This window comes from Delphinus delphis, chromosome 2 (assembly GCF_949987515.2).
Source record: "Delphinus delphis chromosome 2, mDelDel1.2, whole genome shotgun sequence".
Lineage (NCBI taxonomy): Eukaryota > Metazoa > Chordata > Mammalia > Artiodactyla > Delphinidae > Delphinus > Delphinus delphis.
This window is the reverse complement of record NC_082684.1, coordinates 45,652,964-45,672,062: the sequence shown is the minus strand read 5'-3', so window position 1 is coordinate 45,672,062 and position 19,099 is coordinate 45,652,964. Positions and strand designations below refer to the sequence as shown.

Genomic DNA, 19,099 nt, shown 5'->3' with positions numbered 1-19,099 from the left:
TTGGACTGTTGTGTTTTCATTTTCATTTGTCTCCAGGTATTTTTTTAATTTCCTCTTTGATTTCTTCAGTGATCCATTGGTTGTTTAGTAGCATATTGTTGAGCCTCTGCATGTTTGTGTTTTTTGCAGTGTTTTTCTTGTACTTGATTTCTAGTCTCATAGCATTGTGGTCAGAAAAGATGCTTGATATGGCTTCAGTTTTCTTAAATTTACCAAGACTTGTTTTGTGGGCTACCACGTGGTCTGTCCTGGAGAATGTTCCATGTGTGCTTGAAAAGGATGTGTATTCTGCTGCTTTCGGGTGGAATGCTCTATAAATATCAACTAAGTCCATTTGACCTAATGTGTTATTTAAGGCCTGTGTTTCCTTATTGATTTTCTGTCTGGATGATCTGTCCATTGATATGAGTGGGGTGTTAAAAGTCCCCTACTCTTGCTGTGTTACTGTTTATTTCTCCTTTTATGTCTGTTAGTATTTGCCTTATATATTGAGGTGCTCCTGTGTTGGGTGCATATATATTTACAAATGTTATATTGTCTTAGATTGATTCCTTGATCATTATGTAGTGTTCTTCTCTGTCTCTTGCAATAGTTTTTATTTTAAAGTCTGTTTTGTCTCGTGTAAGTATTGGTACTCTGGCTTTCTTTTGATTTCCATTTGTGTGTAATATCTTTTTCCATCCCCTCAGTTTTAGTCTGATTGTGTCTCTGGATCTGAAGTGAGTCTCTTGTAGGCAGCAGATATATATAGGTCTTGATTTTGTATGCATGCAGCCAGTTTGTGTCTTTTGGTTGGAGCATTTAGTCTGTTTACATTTAAGGTAGTTATTGACATGTATGTTCTTACTGCTGTTTTGTTAATTGTTTTGGATTATGTTTTTGTAGGTCTTTTTCCCCCTCCTCTTTTGTTCTCTTGTGTTGTGATTTGATAACTATCTTTCATGTTATGTTTGGATTCCTTTTCCTTTTTTGTGTGTAAATCTATTGTAGATTTTTGATTTGTAGCTAACCATGAGGTTTTTGTATAGCAGTGTATGTGTATATGTGTATGTGTATATATATATGTGACTGTTTTATGTTGCTGATCTCTTAATTTTAAATGCATTTAAAATACCCTACATTTGTACTCTCTCCCTCCAGTAATTACTGTTTTTGATAACATAATTTACATCTAATTGTTTTGTGTATCCATTAACTGCTTATGTGGATATAGATGATTTTACTACTTCAGTCTTTTAATTAAACCTCCTTACTGGCATTGTGTATGGATGATTTCCTACCTTTATGTTTGCCTTTACCGGTGAGCTTTTTCATTCTATAATTTTCTTGTTTCTTGTTGTGGCCTTTTCTTTTTTGCCCAGAGAAGTTCCTTTAACATTTTTTGGAAAGTGGGTTTGGTGGTGCTGACTTTTTTTAGCTTTTGCTTGTCTGGAAAGCTTTTGATTTCTCCGTCAAATCTGAACGAGAGCCTTGCTGGGCAGACTATTCTTGGTTGTAGGTTTTTCCCTTTTGTCACTTTAAGTATATCATGCCACTCTTTTCTGGACTGCAGAGCTTCTACTGAAAAATCAGCTGATAGCCTTATGGGAGTTCCCTTGTATGTTATTTGTTGCTTTTCCCGTATAGCTTCAGTGTTCTCTGTTTATCTTTGATCTTTGTCATTTTGATTACAGTCTGCCTTGGTGTGTTCCTCTTTGGGTTAATACTGTACTGTATGTGTATTTATTGGATATCTTTTCTCCCCCTAGGAATCTTCTAAACATGTCCTTTAACCTTTCTCTCTCAGGTTCATCTTTTTTTTTTTCCCACGTTCAGTACTTTAATTTTTTAGCAGACAATTTACATACCACCCCCACCCCTTCCTTTAAGTTAGTGTGACAGTTTTCCATAATCTGCTTAAAGAGAAGCTTTGGTCAAGAATAGAATGAAAGAGCAAAACAAAAAAGAAAACCCAAATCACTGCTGCTTTTAAAAAACCAACACTTTCACCAATTATCCTCAAACAAAACACACAACAAGGTTTGCGCCATATGTGTCTTCAGTATTTCCTGGCGGCTGGCTCTTCTCCCCATCATGCGAATGGCGGAGCTGCCCAGTGCAGCCTGTCCATCCTTGTGCTGGATTTGGGAGGCTCGCTCAGCTTCACATTATCTGAAGGCCCTGGACAGAAGACTCTAAGGTCTTGAAATGCCAAATGGTCATGGCTCTGTCGATGCCAGTAGTGCAAAATTTGCGACAATCTTACTTGTCCACTTCATAAATAGACACTTGAGTGATGCTGCTCTGGTGCAGCATCCCCAGGGCCTTGTTGTGGTTCTCAGTTGTGGCCCGCTTGTCCATGTTGCGGAAGTGCTCCATGGCCGACATGTTGTGCTGGATGCGCTGTTTTGGGATGTCTAGCTTGGAGACGAAGGTCAAGCAGCTGCAGTCGTTGCATCTAAAGAGCATGGGGCAGCAGTCATGGCCAGCAGCCATGGTGCTGTTCTCCGAGATGAAGGACACACTCAGGAGGGGCAGGAACTCTGTCTTCAGAGTTGAGACCTGCACACTTTTTGAGGCATCGGCAACGGACACCGTGTTGTGGCTGACCCAGGCCAGGTGGCTCCTGCTGGCGGAGAAGTTGACCCCATGCACCCAGCTGCCAGTGCCACTGCCACCAAACGCTGACATCAGCTGACCAAAAGGCATCTTGCTGCCCCAGGGTGTACTGGCTGGCTTCTCATCCACTTCTTTAATGTAGGCAGAAAACACTCTGCATTTGAAATCACAGGATCCTCCTGCCAGCAAGACATTGTTGGGATGCCAGTCCAAGCTGAGAACTGTGGAGCGAATGGGTTTTTTAATGTGCTTGCTTATTCGCCAGTCATTTTTGGACTCGAAGTAACAAACAGAAATGAGTCATGCTCCACTGCCCACAACAAATTTGTTCTGTAGTGGGGACCACTTGACAGAAGTGGCTGCATTGTTAATTCTCAGGATCACCACGGTTGGCTTCCAGATACCATCTTTCTGACTCCAGACCTAGGCGTTGCGGTCAGCCCCTCAAGTGACCATGAGGTCACTCTTGGGAGTGCAGTCGATACCTATGATGTGTCCATTGTGCTGCTTGAGTTCATGAATTTTCACCCACTGGCTCCCAACTTCTTATAGATGTGGACTTCATGGTTATTGGGGCTAAGGGCAATCTGGGTATGATACCAGTTCCAGGCATGACAGGTAATTGGCTCTAGTAAAAATTGATGCAGGGATATTATTCTTAGTGTTTTCAAAGGACAGAAAGCTGGGGGTTGGGGCCATCTGGACGGGCTCGGAGCGTGGAATTCGTGGACTCTGGTCAGTTGATGCGAACAGGCTCCGGCCAGGTTCATCTTTTTCTCACATTTCGGGTGATGTTTGTAAGTTAAGCCTACCAGACCTTTGTCTTTTTTGAGTTAGTCACTTATTTCTTCCCATAAAGTCTTTACAATGTTTTCTAGTCAGATTTTCCAGTTTTTTCCTTTATGGCTCTGGGTTTTACATGAGACATAGAAAAAGCCTTTTACAAAACAAAATTATTTTAGATTGAAAGAAATACACTTGTTTTCTAGTTTTTTCATGGTTTAACTTTTTAACCTTTAAAACTTTGATCCATATATAATTGAGGTAGGGGCTGAATTTTCCCCTGAAATGGCTGTCATTTGTGCTGATACTATTTATTAAATAATCCATAGATTTACTTACTGATTTGAAATAGCTCTCTGATTATATACTAAATTTTTCACATGTATTTGGGGCTTTTTATGTTGCATTTATTTGACAGTTCTTGGGCAAGATGTAAAGATTCTTGTTTTATAGTGAAGCTTTTCCAATAGCTCCCTTAGAGTTTTTTTGGGTAGCATTTGACGATTTTGGCTTTTCATTTACATTTCCTGTTTAGTTTGTGAAATGATCTTAAGTATTATGTGTTTTTTAGGAATAGGCAAGAATAAATATAACATTTTATTATTTTAGTACTTTCATTGTTGAGTGACCTACGGTGATGTACTTATGAGTTATTTCATCAGTCTATTATGTTCAACTTTTAACACCCTAGCAAAACTTTCCTAAAGGATGATAGGGTTTGAAGTAGGTTTTTTGTTTGTTGATAAATTTAACTGGTACCATACATTACTAGGACTGCCTTGTTGTAGTGGGATTGGACATAGATGAGGAGGCTAGGGCACTTAGAGGGCCTCAAGGAGAAGTTACAGGAGGAAAAGATTTTGGATCACAACTATGAAGAATATTCTAATGTTTTTGTGAAAGGAGCTTATGGGAGGTGCTGATTCCTCATAAGCATAGGATCACTGATCATTCAGCTGGGTCCAGTGTTTTAATTAGATGGCCCTTTCCAACTCAGAGGCCTTGTGAAAAAGTAAAGGTAGGTCAAGACTAGATTTTAGGGGAAGGCAGTCTTGTATATATGGTATAGCTGTTTTACAATTACATCATTGGTGTGAACTTCATGTTTTAATGTTAATTTTTGAACAGTGTTAATTTTTGAACAATTTTGACGATTTATCTTCACCTTTGGAAACTTTTACATATTGATTTGAAATACTGATTATTTAAATGTATTATTAAATTTTTGGTATTAAAGCTTTTAATTTGTCTAATTAAGTTATCATAAATTAGCTTTCTTTACAGAATAAACTTTTAACCAGGTTATCTCCTGTGGGTATGTTTTTTTAAATTTATTTATTCATTTAATTTAATTTTTTAAAAATTTACTTATTGATTTGTTTATTTTTGGCTGCATTGGGTCTTTGTTGCTGCCTGCAGGCTTTTCTCTAGTTGTGGCGAGTGGGGGCTACTCTTCGTTGTGGTGTGTGGGCTTCTCATTGCAGTGGCTTCTTGTTGCGGAGCACGGGCTCTAGGTGCACGGGCTTCAGTAGTTGTGGCTCACGGGCTCTAGAGTGCAGGCTCAGTAATTGTGGCGCACGGGTTTAGTTGCTCCATGACATGTGGAATCTTCCCGGACCAGGGCTCGAGCCCGTGTCCCCTGCATTGGCAGGCGGATTCTTAACCACTGCTCCACCAGGGAAGTCCTGTGGATATGTTTTTAAATGAGCAGTGTCTTTTCCTGGGAAAATGGACTAGTTGGGGCTTGATGGGTAAGCAAAAGTCTGAAAGATATTGGTATAACTCTCAGCAGCTACCAGCTACACAGATACTTTTCATTTTCTTGGAGAAGCTGTTCAAACTGATTTATCTAGTCTTGTATTAAAGGAAAAAAAGTAAGTTTGGTTAAAAAAAAAAGAAATAGAAGTTTCACGTGTTGTGACATGATAACTAATGGAGAAGTGAAATTTTATTATTCATCTCTGGTATTAGTTGGATTTGTTTCAGACTGGGGTAGCAGTTCTCTAGAACGGGTATTGCTGAAATAACTTAAATGGTATGTTAATAAGGTGTGAGTCATAGAAACAAGTACGTGTTGCAGTTTACAAGGAGAAATTGCACCTCAGCTTTAAGATTTCAGTGTAATCTGTAAAGTTAATTTTAGAAAAGCTGTTGTAAATGGACTTCCCATGTCAGGCGACTCAGTGTTTTGATTTGCTAGATTATCTTATCTTTTGGTTGCTTTGAATGTTTTTCTTCTTACCTTAAAAGATAATTTTATAATTGTATTGTGGGCTCTGGGGACATTATACTTTCGGTGTAGAGAATGGAAATTTAGGTAAGTTTTTATATTTTGATGGCTATTTCAGTAAATGATTAATAATTTGTTTTTCTCATTGGTGTCTTTTTCTTATTTATTTGTAGAATCAAGTATTTAAAAACTTACTGTAGACTTAATACACACGTAAACTTTTAAACATATATAGCTGTACAATATAAGGTGAATCTACTTTTTCTGTGTGTTTTTGTTCCAAGTACTTTATACATTTTCTTAAGTTTAAAATTTTAATCTGTCTGGATATCTATTTGATCTGAACGATCAGATAAATTGATTTTTAAATTTTTAAAAATCAATTTGAATCTATTTAGGTTTTGAGTTCCATTATTTTCTGTTCTTTTATCTTTTATCACACTGCAGTATATTGCTACTTTCCTATAATTGTTACACAATTATCTCCTATCTCATAGAATGCTATGAATGTGTACATAGAGAATAAATGCTCTAGGATTTTAGGAGGAAGAGAAGTATCTGTAGGCAAGGTACTTGAGCTGGAAGAGTAGACCTCATTGAGGCTCAGGTTTGGTTTTTATGCTCTGTTTTATTGATACTATGTACTTCCTCAGGTGGGTCATAAATTCATTTAAAGTCAGTGAATCTATTTGTGCAACACTGCTTAGCACCCTGTATTCTCTCCAAAGTTTTAAATTTAAGTGGAGAATCAAAATGAACAAAATTTATAAGTAAAAAATAACAATGTAATAATTATAATGTGTTTTATAGGACCACCAGCGCCACCCTTTCCACCCTTACTCAGAACTAAACTTTGTTTCCCATTTCATTAAGAAAATAGTAGCATTAGGAGGATAATTTTTACAGACTTCTACACTGTATCTACCTCCTTGCCTATGTTTCCGTCTAAGGCTAGTCTCTTCAGAATTTGTACACCAAATTCTTTTCCTCTTGCCATTTGAGAACATTGTCCCTCACCCCTCACTCTCTTGCATCATCAGTCTTTCTGCTTCTGCCAGATCATCTTTATCAGCATATTAACATGCTGTTATTTCTCCTGTCTTTAAAAACTTTAAAAACCAAAGCCCCAACCTCATATTCCCCTCCAGCTTCCATTGCATTTCTTTTATTACTTCAGAGGAAGTCTTCTCGAAAGAGTTGTTCACACCTGCTGGAGTTCTCACTTTTGACTTCATTTCAGTCAGGTTTTGATCACTACCACTCTACTGCTTTGGTCAGTCACCACTAATGTCTCTGTTGCTAAAATCCAATAGTCAATTTCTATCAATAGTTTTTACTGTACTTTATTTACTAACACCATTTGACAAAGTTGATTAATCTCTCTTTCTTAATATAATTTATTCATTTAGCAACCAGGGTGACATTTCTCGTAATTTTCTTTCTACTTCTCCTTCGCTGTTTCCTTTGCAAGTTCCTCTTCATCTTCTTGTTGTTGAATTGTCCAGGGGCTCTGTCTTGAGATCTGGGCTCTGTTTATACCCATTCCCTTGGTGATTTTATCCAAGCTTATGGCTTTAAATATAATTTATATGCTGAGTATGACTAAATTTATATTTTTAGCATGTATTCCTCACCTGCCTAAGCACTCTTTGTTTAGCTGTCTGCTGGATATCTCCACCTGTCTAAAACCTAACTCCTGGTCTTTAACCCCAACCATGTCCTTTCCACACTTCCCCCATCTCAGTAAAGGGCAAGTCTTACTTTTGGCTTAGTCTGAAAGCTTTGGAGTTGTCTTTGTCTTTGCTTGTTCTCTCACACCCCATTTTCCAGTCCTCAGCAAATCATCTTTTCACTACCCTCATAGTGTACTCAGAATTTGACTACTTTTTACTACCCCTCTTGCTACCTGCTTGCTCTGATCATCTGTTGCCTAGATTACTTCAGTTGTCTCTTAAGTTTTCCCTGCTGTCACCTTCTCCCTATACCCTTTTTCTACTCAAAACCCTCTGTTGGTTTCCCATATTACTCAGAGTACAAGCCACAGCCCTTCCATTTGCCTGTAAAAAACTACATGATTTGTTCGCTGCACCCTGCCCCATTCAAATGATCTCTTTAACCTCATCTTCTACTACTATTCCTCTTGTTCGTTATACTTGAACCACATTGTCTTTATTGTTCTTGGTCAAATGTGTCAGGTTGTGTTCTGTCTCATATACTGTATATTAACTGCTGGACTGTCTTCCTTTTAGTAGAATGTTAGCCCTATAAGGGCAGGCATTGTGGCCTTTTGTACTGTTGTTTATTCAGAATGCCCTGGAAAACAAGGTTGACGTATACTAATTGGTGCTAAATAACTATACAAAGTGAATTAATAGACTGTTGTGGAAGATGGTAGTTGAAAAGATATTTTCATAGGTGTGATTTGGGCTGTGTTTTGAAGGATAAGTGAAGATTTGATACAAAGGACAAGGCAAAGGTTTCTAGATTTGATACTAGGGAGGAGGGGAAATTGGACTTTTTAGAGAGTTTTTCCTTTTTGTTCCCCAATTTAGAACCTGTAGTACCTTCTTAGTGCTGATTTTGTCTACTCAGTTGACTGCTGATATTCTGTAGCTGGTTGTAGTTTATATTTCCTCAAAATCATATCTAAAACTCCCAGACAAAAACCTATTCCTTGTCTTGAACTTGACATGTGATTTCATAATTTACAGATTTTGGCCAAGCTAGAAACATAGGAGTTAGTTGTCTTAGACTCCTTCCTCACTTTCACCATGCTCTTTTTTTTTTTTTTCTTGGGTCGCGCCAAGTGGCATGTGGGATCATCTTTGTTGCCTGACCAGGGGTTGAACCTGTGCCCCCTGCATTGGAAGCACAGCGTCTTAACCACTGGACTGTTAGGGAAGTCCTTCACCATGCTCTAATAGTTGCCTCGTCCTCTATCTGCATTGACTTAATTCACTCTCACTTTAGCCTATTGAAATAGTTATTTTAATTGGTGTCCTTGCACCTGTGTTAACCTATCCATTGGATTTTAAATTTTGATGCTAATTTTTATTTGTAGAAGTCCTAATTGATTCGTATCTACCCACTTACTTTTTTTTTTTTTTTTTTTTTTTTTTGCGGTACCCGGGCCTCTCACTGTTGTGGCCTCTTCCGTTGCGGAGCGCAGGCTCAGCGGCCATGGCTCACGGGCCCAGCCGCTCCACGGCATGTAGGATCTTCCCGGACCAGGGCACGAACCCGTGTCCCCTGCATTGGCAGGCGGACTCTCAACCACTGTGCCACCAGGGAAGCCCAGCCCAGTTACTTTTGATAGTTTCTGTTCTTTGCTCATTTTTCCAGTTACCTCTTCTTTATGTGTGTAGGTTATAATCTATATCTATTAATTCCAGTATCTTGAATCTTTAGGGATGTGATTCCTTAGTTTATTTTTGTTGCCTCTTGCTCATGGTGGCTTCTGTCATTTTGTGTTGTGGGCTCTTATCTGGATGACAGTCTTCTTTGGAAATCTTGAGGTTCCTGGCTTGAGGGAGCAATATAGCAAAGAAGATGTGCATTCACTTCTGCCACATGCACTATGGGCACCACCAACTTGGAACCACTTAAATTTTTTGTCTTGGCATTTCCAAGATTGTGTTAAGTAGTTTGGACTTTAGACCTATGTAAGAAGAGACCCCTGGAGCCAAGGCAGAATTGGGACCAAAAGTCAAGACTCTTGACTTTATTTTAGTGCTTTATTATATTGCCGTTTATCAATTTTAAAATTTATTTTTTTTCAGGATATATCTGGAATATGACATGCATACTTTATTTGAAGGTTAGTGACACCATAATGTTTAATCTTACATTTTACCAAGAAGGGTTCAGAAAATACTGTAGTTAACTTCTGTTGTGTAATGGAAATCTGAGTAAGTGATACTTGTCCATGAATATACTTTTTATCAGTGTATGGTACTTCCATAAATAAAGTTTTCCTCAAAAAAATTAACTTGAACATTAAAAAAACAACATAAGATGTTATTATGGATTTAAAGGAAGAGAAACATGGCATGTTTAGAACACAGACTACTTAGATTCAGCATGATCAGGTTACAGATAGATTTTTTAACTTACGAACTCTGTTATTTTTTGCGGTACGCGGGCCTCTCACTGTTGTGGCCTCTCCTGTTGTGGAGCACAGGCTCCGGACGCGCAGGTTCAGCGGCCATGGCTCACGGGCCCAGCCTCTCCGCAGCATGTGGGATCTTCCCAGACAGGGGCAGGAACCCGTGTCCCCTGCATCGGCAGGCGGACTCTCAACCACTGCGCCACCAGGGAAGCCCATGAACTCTGTTTTTACAAAGAACCTGTGATAAGAGCTTTCAGCTTAGGTTTCACAGCTACTTCTAGTAATACTATAACTATGTTGTACATTGGATAAAGCTCTTGTAGGCTACTCTTGGTGCCTGTATATCTTTTCAAGGTGTATTCATTTAGTTGTTCAGACATTACAGATTTATACAGGAACTTCTAAGAAATTAAGTGTTCCTGGGTTGAAAACTACCTTTCCCTCAAATCTTTGCTTGCTCTTTACAAATATGCTTGCTTGTATGTTGTTCGGTATACATCCGTGGAAAAAAATTGACTTTCAGTTTGTTCAGACTTCAGTCTTGGATTTTTGTTATATTTTTCTTACTGGTTCTTTTGAGTCACTCCAGTTGACATACTTTTATCAGTTGAAGCACAGATAATTTAAAAAATTAGTTTTTTGGTGTCATTTGTTTTAAATGTTCTTTTAGTTTAAAGAAAATGATGTCAGAGGCAAGAGTAACTAAAATACTGTGGTAGTAAGGAAAGAGATTTCAAAATTCTTACATTTACTTGAAATTCAATAGTATACCTATCAAACTGCTTGCATTTTTCCTTGTAATATGTAAGTAACGGTTCTTTTAAAATTTGTGTTTATTTAAACTTTTAAAAGTATGATATTGTGCATTCAGCATGGTTACTTAAATTTCTGTTTTAATGTAGAAAAATTTAAAAAGTTGAGCAATGAACTGTATGTTAAAAATATTTGGGGCTTCCCTGGTGGCACAGTGATAGAGAGCCCTCCTGCCGATGCAGGGGACACAGATTCGTGCCCCGGTCTGGGAAGATCCCACATGCCGCGGAGCGGCTGGGCCCGTGAGCCATGGCTGCTGAGCCTACATGTCCGGAGCCTGTGCTCCGCAACAGGAGAGGTCACAACAGTGAGAGGCTCGTGTACAGAAAAAAAAAAAAAAAAAAAAGCAAGGAATTAAAACTTTTATGAGTTTCTCTTAAACTAACAAAATTTAAAATATTAAGGCAAGCGAGACTGCACCCATGATTATGGCACAACTCTTTAATTTACATATTCATCTCAATAACCTATTATACATGAGGTGTTTTGATCATACAAGTAAAACTGTGATTTTGACTATTCAGTATTTAATTGAATTTAAGAAAGTCTCAGTATTTACAGTTTTAACAGCAGTGTTTTATTGAGTTGATATTTGCTAATTTAACCCATTCTGATGTTGTATATTCTATCTCAGTTTTTTGTATTTTATATAATACTGCTGTGAACATCTTTATATATGCTTTTCTTTGTAAATTTCTTGGGATAAAGAATCAGGAATGTTGGATTAAAGCAACGCAAACACTTTCTTGACTTTAAATTTGCCTTGGTGTTTTGGTTGGGCTCCTCCTAGTTGCAGAAAGAGCTCACATGACTGGGAATTGAATTGTGTGAAGGGAATCTTCTGAAAAATCCAGAAATGGAAATCATGATTCTTCCAGGCTCGTGTGGGACCTGGAAAAGGGACCTAGAAAAATCATCAGAACATTTGAGGAATGTGTGTTTCAGAGTTCTTGTGGTCTCATGGCCTCTTTTCTCCCTGAACGTTTGCTTCTTGCTCTGCTTCATCATAGATTTTGCTCTCCTAAGACTTAAGTTGCATGTGGGTGCAGTTTGCTGTTCATCAAAGCCCTTCTGACTTTGACTTGACCTTTTTTCAGCATCTGTGGTTGCTGCTAAGTGCCTTAGCCTCTTTTCTTTCCTCAAAGCAAAAATCCATAGAGTTCTAAGTCATTGTTTTGTCCTTTTTCTCCCCCAATTCCCCAGCCAAGTTGAACAGGCTTTGTAGCCTGTAGGTGGTCATGTTAAACAAAAATCAAAAACAAAACATCTTTTAGGGCTTTCCTGGTGGCGCAGTGGTTGAGAGTCCGCCTGCCGATGCAGGGGACACGGGGTCGTGCCCCGTTCCGGGAGGATCACACATGCTGCGGAGCAGCTGGGCCCGTGAGCCATGGCCGCTGAGCCTGCGCGTTCGGAGCCTGTGCTCCGCAACGGGAGAGGCCACAACAGTGAGAGGCCCGCGTACCACAAAACAAACAAACAAACAAACATCTTTTAAAAAGCATTTCTGGTTGACCACTAACAGGCACAGTAAAATATGTTTAATAAATTAAAAATCTTGGATAGTTCATGAATTATCAGGGAAGAACAATTCTGTATAAAGTTCCTTTTAGTGTTTTGTTAGCACATGATTCCTCTTCCCCTTCATCTTGTTAAAACCTTCTCTTAGTAAGTCCAGGGTTGTGTTAATACCATTAAAAATTTTGCTTCTTAATTAAACATTATTAAGAGAGGATGGTGATTGCCCTTGTTTTTGCAGTATAACTTTTTTTTACAGTAAGAGGTACCTTGAAAAAAATTGAGAAAAGCATCTTATTTGTAATTTATTTTAGTGTCAAATGACATATCCTAACATTTTGATTTTTTACTGTATTATATTTCCATATCCTTGTTGTAGCCCACCATGTCATGAGGCTGTTAGTTAACTGGAATAAAGGTGCTCACAGTTTGTGAATGAACTTAAATCTTTAAGTGGAGGAATGAACCACCTTTGTTTTCTTTGCAGTTAAGAGTGTGGTACTTTTAATGGAGATCTAGTGTATTGGTAATAGTTAATGCCTCTTTATTTCCATGTATAGTAGTATTCATGAACATTGTACAGTAAGAGGAAAACTAAATAGTAATAGTGTCAAAAGTGGATATTTTTTGGGAAAAAGTAATGAATGGCTAAGTTTTTTTTCCCTTCCGTTAGAACCTTTCCACATGATTTAAAAATGGAAGGCTGGGGGCTTCCCTAGTGGCGCCGTGGTTGAGCGTCCACCTGCCGATGCAGGGGACATGGGTTCGTGCCCCGGTCCGGGAAGATCCCACATGCCGCGGAGCGGCTGGGCCCATGAGCCATGGCCGCTGAGCCTGCGCGTCCGGAGCCTGTGCTCCGCAACGGGAGAGGCCACAACAGTGAGAGGCCTGCGTACCGCAAAAAAAAAAAAAAAAAAAGGAAGGCTGTGTTACACTCCTAGTTACCACAAAATTTTTTTAAAAGTATATTCAAATTGTATTTGGCAAAGTAATCCAGTATGTGTTTTAAAAAACCTGTTCAGATTTGTAGATCAGGTTAAATATGAAATACCACTTGAAAGAACAGAGATTTTTTGTGTTTAATAAGACTGACTCAGGTTTTTGTTTCTTCCTTCTTTCACATTTAGGTTTTATAGGATCACATTAACAAAAGCACCATGGAGTTTTACGAGTCAACATATTTTATTGTTCTTATTCCTTCAGTAGTTATTACAGTAATTTTCCTCTTCTTCTGGCTTTTCATGAAAGAAACATTATATGATGAAGTTCTTGCAAAACAGAAAAGAGAACAAAAGCTTATTCCTACCAAAACAGATAAAAAGAAGGCAGAAAAGAAAAAGAATAAAAAGAAAGAACTCCAAAATGGGAACCTCCATGAATCTGATTCTGAGAGTGTACCCCGGGACTTTAAATTATCTGATGCCTTGGCTGTGGAAGATGAGCAAGTTGTACCTGTTCCACTGAATGTGGTTGAAAGTTCAAGTAGTGTTAGAGAAAGAAAGAAGAAGGAAAAGAAACACAAGCCTGTACTAGAAGAACAGGTCACCAAAGAAAGTGATGTATCAAAGATTCCATGCAAAAAAGTGGAACCTGTCCCAGTTACTAAACAGCCCACCCCCCCCTTGGAAGCAGCTGCCTCAAAGAAGAAACCAGGGCAGAAGAAGTCTAAAAATGGAAGCGGTATTGTATTCTATTCAACTTTATTGCGTGGTTATATTTGTTTTAATAACTTTAGAGTTTGAAGTTCAGATACTTTGTTAAGTGTGCATACAAATGTTAAATACTGAATCTGAAATTGAGAACATTATCCTTTTCACTGTGTTTGCTTTCATTCATTGCTGATAGAAAGAATTAGTACTGAGCATAAAACAGTGTTCAAAACTAAATTTCACATTACAAATGTGGAAAAGGCCTTTAGTGGAAATATATAAAATCTGTTTATATATATAAAATATAAATATATAAAATATATTATAGAAATATATAAAACCACTGAGGACCTGTAAATATCAGTAGTTAGAAATGTTCACATTTATTTCAACCAGTACTTTCTAATCAGTGTGATAGGAATTAAAGATGAAAAGAAAAATCAGATATCATTTTCACCTTTGATTGATTAATTTTGCAAACATTTGTAATACATGTCTTTTGTGCTAGGCATTAGATTAGGTACTAGGACTGCAGAGATGAAGTGTGCATTTTCAAGGTAGCCTCATGCTAGTTGTAGATACAAAGAGAAATAGGTTATTATAATATAAAAAGTTTAGTATAATGAGCTAGGTATGTCTAAACCAGTGTTGGAGTTCTAAGGTGGGCCACTTAAAGCATGTAATGCCTAAAGTTAATCTTAAAGGTTGAATAAGTACTAGCTAGTTTTTCTTGGTGGATAGGGTGTTCCAAGGAGAGAGCTTAATAGGTACAACAGAAAGGACGTGAGAAATGGTGTGCTGATGGTTGAAATTGCAGTTTGCTCTGTATGAAAGGACTTGTGTTCACTATTAAGTTGTTTTCGTATCTTAACTTATGTAGTATTAAGTTAGTTATACTGGATTTTAAATATTTGCTTGCCAGCTCTGATCAAGCATCGTACTAGAGAAATAAGAGTAAAGGGGACAGAAGGACATGTAAGTCAATAATGAAATGTGACTTATATAAGAAAAATACAAAGTATAGAAATACTATGGAGCCAAAACACCTAGTGCTTATGGGGACCATGGGTCAAAAGCTTTACAGAGGAGACAGTGCCTGAGCTGGGTCTTCCGGAATGAATCACTTCATCGAGCAAATAGTGGGATCTCATTCCCCACTGGCAGAAGATCATGCATAAAGGCATTAAAGATGCAAGAGTACAGTGTATTGTTGAACCATGAAATGGGAGGTGGGGAGGGTAGGAACAAAGCTGAAAAGCTGATGGAGTGGGTAGATCATGATGATTTTTGTATACAATGCTAAGGAGCTGGGATGTTGTGATTTGGCCATTGTTGAAGATTTTCAAGCAGGCTTAGTTTACATGGCCTGATTTACATTTTAGAAAGGTATTTTTGGCAGAACTAGGGAAGACAAGTTTCATAGGGCAGTGTTTAATATAGGCGCACTTGTTAAGAGGGTATTATTTTCCAGAGTTAAGTTGAAGGACTGAACTGTGGTAGTGACAGAAGAAATAGTAAGGAGGTTAGAGAGATCTGCAAAGCAAAAATGACATGACTAACGTTATGCATAGGATATGGCAGACAGAGGAGAAAGCAGGATCAAAGATAATTTCCAAGTTTTAAGTTAGGTCAGGGTAGGCAAACTGCAACCTGTGAGCCAAATCTGGCCTGCTTCTCGTTTTTTATGGCCCATGAGCCAAGAATGGTTTTTATATTTCAAATGGATTAAGAAAACTAAAGGAGTAATATTGTGTTAAATATGGAAATTATATGAAATTCAAACCTCTGTGTCCATAAATCAAGTTTTTTTGAATGCAGCCTCACTCAATGTGTTAACGTTTGTCTGTGGCTGGCTTTCACACTGCAACAGCAGGTGAATAGTTGTGACAGAGTCTAAATGGCCCACAAAACCAGAGTATTTACTGTTCAGCCCTTTGTAGAAAAGATTACTCAAGCTCTGATTGGTAAATGTTGATAGCTTTAAGAGGGAATAATGGGGAGAGAGTGGATGTGTGCCCAGAGGAGAATGCTTTCAGTTTGTGTTTCTGGTGCCTATAGGGGCTATTTACATAGGGAGGATGCAGTAGGAAATTTAAGTACAGAGGCATAAGGCTAGACTACAGATTCAGAAGCCTTATTAAGCATGATGGTAGCAGTTGATGTCGTGGGTGTAGAGAAGATCATTCAATGAAAGTATTTAAAATGAGGACACAATCCTGAAGAATACCAGTGTATAAGGTATTCAGTAGGAACAGCTTACAAAGGAGACTGCAAAGGAATATTCCAAGTGTAAGAAAAGAATTATCATGGGAGCTGAATTTTATTGTGGTACAAATATATGTAACATAAAATTTACCATTTTAAAGTATAAGTTCTGGGCTTCCCTTGTGGCTCAGTGGTTGAGAGTCCGCCTGCCAATGCAGGGGATGCGGGTTCGTGCCCCGGTCTGGGAAGATCCCACATGCCGCGGAGCGGCTGGGCCTGTGAGCCATGGCCGCTGAGCCTGTGCGACCGGAGGCTGTGCGACCGGAGTCTGTGCTCCGCAATGGGAGAGGCCACAACAATGAGAGGCCCACGTCCCGCAAAAAAAAAAAAAAAGAGTATAAGTTCTGTGGCATTAAGTACATTCACATTCTTGCACAGTCATCACCACCAGCCATCTCAAGAACTTTTGGTCTTTCCCAACTAAAATTCTGTACCCGTTAAGCACTAATTCCCCATTCTTCCCTCTCTCTAGTTCTTGGCAAGCACCATCCTACTTTCCGTGTCTATGAATTTGACTACTCTAGGTACTTCATATAAGTGAAATCATACAATATTTGTCCTTTTGTGACTGGCTTATTTCACTTAGCATAACGGAGAAGAGAGTAATTTAAAGAGGTAGAGACCAATAGTATGAAATGCTAAATAGAATTCAAATAAGGATTAAAGGATATTATTGGTAGAATGTGGCATTTGGGACACTAGGGACCTGAGTAAAATCTTTCATGGATATAATGGAAGAGAGAAAAATCAGGTTGCAATTAGTTGAGAAATGATTGGTAGGAAAGGAAGTACAGACTGTTCTTTGGTCAGTATAAAAAGGAAATGGGTGTGGGGGGCTAGGGATTACAGTGGTGGGAAGGGTTTTATTTTTTAAGATGATAAGGGATTTGACCATGCCTATAAGCTGAGTAGGGCTAGGAGTGGCTGAGAAATGGGATATAAAAGAAGGAGCAAGTACTAGAAGTCCTGATGAAGTTAAAGAGCATATGTGGCAGAGTAAGAAAGCTAGAATAAGTGAGAGAATTGTATATCAGAATTTAAAATTTTGGTGGTAAAGCATTTTAGGAAGTATTCATTAATAATTGAATCTTTTCTGGTGTGTTCATTGTTTGCTATGATGATTTTTCATTTATTTTTCATAAAGATGATCAGGATAAAAAGGTGGAACCTCTTATGGCACCGTCAAAAAAGCAAGAACCATTACCCCTGCATCAAGAGACTAAACAAGAAGGTGGATCAGGAAAGAAGAAGGTTTCATCAAAGAAGCAAAAGACTGAAAATGGTGAAATGTGTAGATATGTATTTTATATATACTAATTCTAGAGAAGTCCACTAGGACAAGGAACCTAGAGACCTCACATGCTCTTTAACTTCCAGCTTAATATGTACCATAACAGCTTTAAAACTAATACAAGCCCATGGTGCTTTGACAGATGGTTAGGGTATAAGTTTGTGGTGAAGACCTTTATATGAAATTTATAAAAGGACAGAAACATTTATAAATATTCTCATTCTTAACTGAGTTTTGAAAATAATCTTAATAGCATACAAACTCTATAGAAGAAAAGTATTCCTGAAATATTTGTACTTTTTAATATCACATAAAGATTATGCTTGAGAACATTAGTTAAATTTATCATTACCCTACATTCCTAACTATTTATTAAACATAATTTGCATGTGTGTATGAGAAGCATCCAGTTAAAAGTGATGAAGCAATTTTTATCTGTTCCGAATTGTCCACAGAAGACTTAGCTATGAAATTTATGTAGATAAAACAGTGATTTTTATAATATTGGGCTGTGATATCAACTAGTGCTAGAAAATAGTAAAATTGACAAGGGAAAAGATGAAATTCTGTTATTTGCATTAAAATTATGATATATCAAGCAATCAGGTATAGAAAAATATTATCACAAAATATTTGTTAATATTAAATATTTATTATACATTTTAAATGAAAGAACTGTATGTGCCCCAGAGTTTTTTTTTTTTTTAGAGAGACTTCCATATGGGTGTGGAAGTTTGTGTCTCTAACCAACAGATATCAGACTTCAGTATTCAAGCTTTTCCCATTAAAATTAGGAACAAAGTAAGAAGCCTTCCTTCCTCCACTTTTAATGTGGTTCTGGAAGTTTTAACTAGTGTAGTAAGATGTACCATATAAGTTAGAAGCATAACTATTAGAAATGAGAAGATATCTGCAAGGAGCAGTGACTAATTTTGTATCTAGCAAGGAAAAAAACTCAGGAATTAACCAATTGGAATAAGAGGTCAGTAAAGTACCAACATACATTAAAAATTAATAGTTTTCCTTGAGCACTAATTAAATGTGAATGGATTCTTAGTTAAATCAGGAGAAACATGAGAACTAACTAAAATGTATAGGGATGTATAAGAAGAAATTTTCAGATACTATTAGAGGAGATGTGTGATACAAATGATATGCTATAAAATAATATTGAACTGGTATTTCTTAATTAGAAGAGTGTTTTGAGTTGTTAAATGATAAAATAGGAATTTAAAGCCAAATTGAGCTGGTATTAGAGATTTGAAAATAACTGCATTTATCATTAAACTTAATTGTGCTTACATGTTATTTAATTACTCTGTTATAAAAAATGCTGAGTAATTATGATTTTGTTGAATTTAAATTACAGTCTTGGTAGATGAACCCCTTATTCATGCAACAACTTATATTCCTTTGATGGATAATGCTGATTCAAATCCTGTGGTGGATAAGAGAGAGGTTATTGATCTGATTAAACCTGACCAAGTAGAAGGAATTCAGAAAACAGGGGCTAAAAAACTGAAGATTGAAGCTGATAAAGGTAATATACAGAATGTGACAATCTTTTGTATTGAAAAAAACACATTTTTGAGTTCTGTTGGAGTGAGTGTGTTTTCTCATAGAAGCAATGAATTGCAAAAGACTAATAGAATCTTTGTAGTAAAAGATTTATTGGTAGTTTTCTAATCCACCTTCTCAGTTTTGTAGAGCTGGACATTAGACTTTGACTTGCCTAAGGTTTCATAGCTGTTTTGCTGTCGGGTAATCTGTTCCCTTCTATTATTGTCTCTCAGAGTTTTCTATGCTAATTCACAACGGCCTTATTATTATTATTACTATTATTATTA

At 37.5% G+C, this 19,099-nt stretch overlaps 1 protein-coding gene and 1 pseudogene across 12 annotated transcripts in view; one reads left to right on the top strand and one right to left on the bottom strand.

Moving 5' to 3' along the window:
- KTN1 (kinectin 1) overlaps nucleotides 1-19,099 on the top strand; it is a 118,436-nt gene that overhangs the window by 26,282 nt on the left and 73,055 nt on the right. For 11 of the 12 annotated variants that reach the window (XM_060004509.1, XM_060004505.1, XM_060004512.1 and 8 more), the window contains exons 2-5: nucleotides 9,391-9,428; nucleotides 13,175-13,727; nucleotides 17,106-17,243; nucleotides 18,622-18,792. In XM_060004509.1, coding sequence (XP_059860492.1) covers nucleotides 13,205-13,727; nucleotides 17,106-17,243; nucleotides 18,622-18,792 — 832 coding nt within the window. In that variant the 5' untranslated portion in view covers nucleotides 9,391-9,428; nucleotides 13,175-13,204. The remainder of the gene's footprint in view (nucleotides 1-9,390; nucleotides 9,429-13,174; nucleotides 13,728-17,105; nucleotides 17,244-18,621; nucleotides 18,793-19,099) is intronic. The other variant, XM_060004504.1, reaches the window with a different exon arrangement.
- On the bottom strand, nucleotides 1,957-3,211 carry LOC132419538 (actin-related protein 2/3 complex subunit 1A pseudogene; annotated as a pseudogene).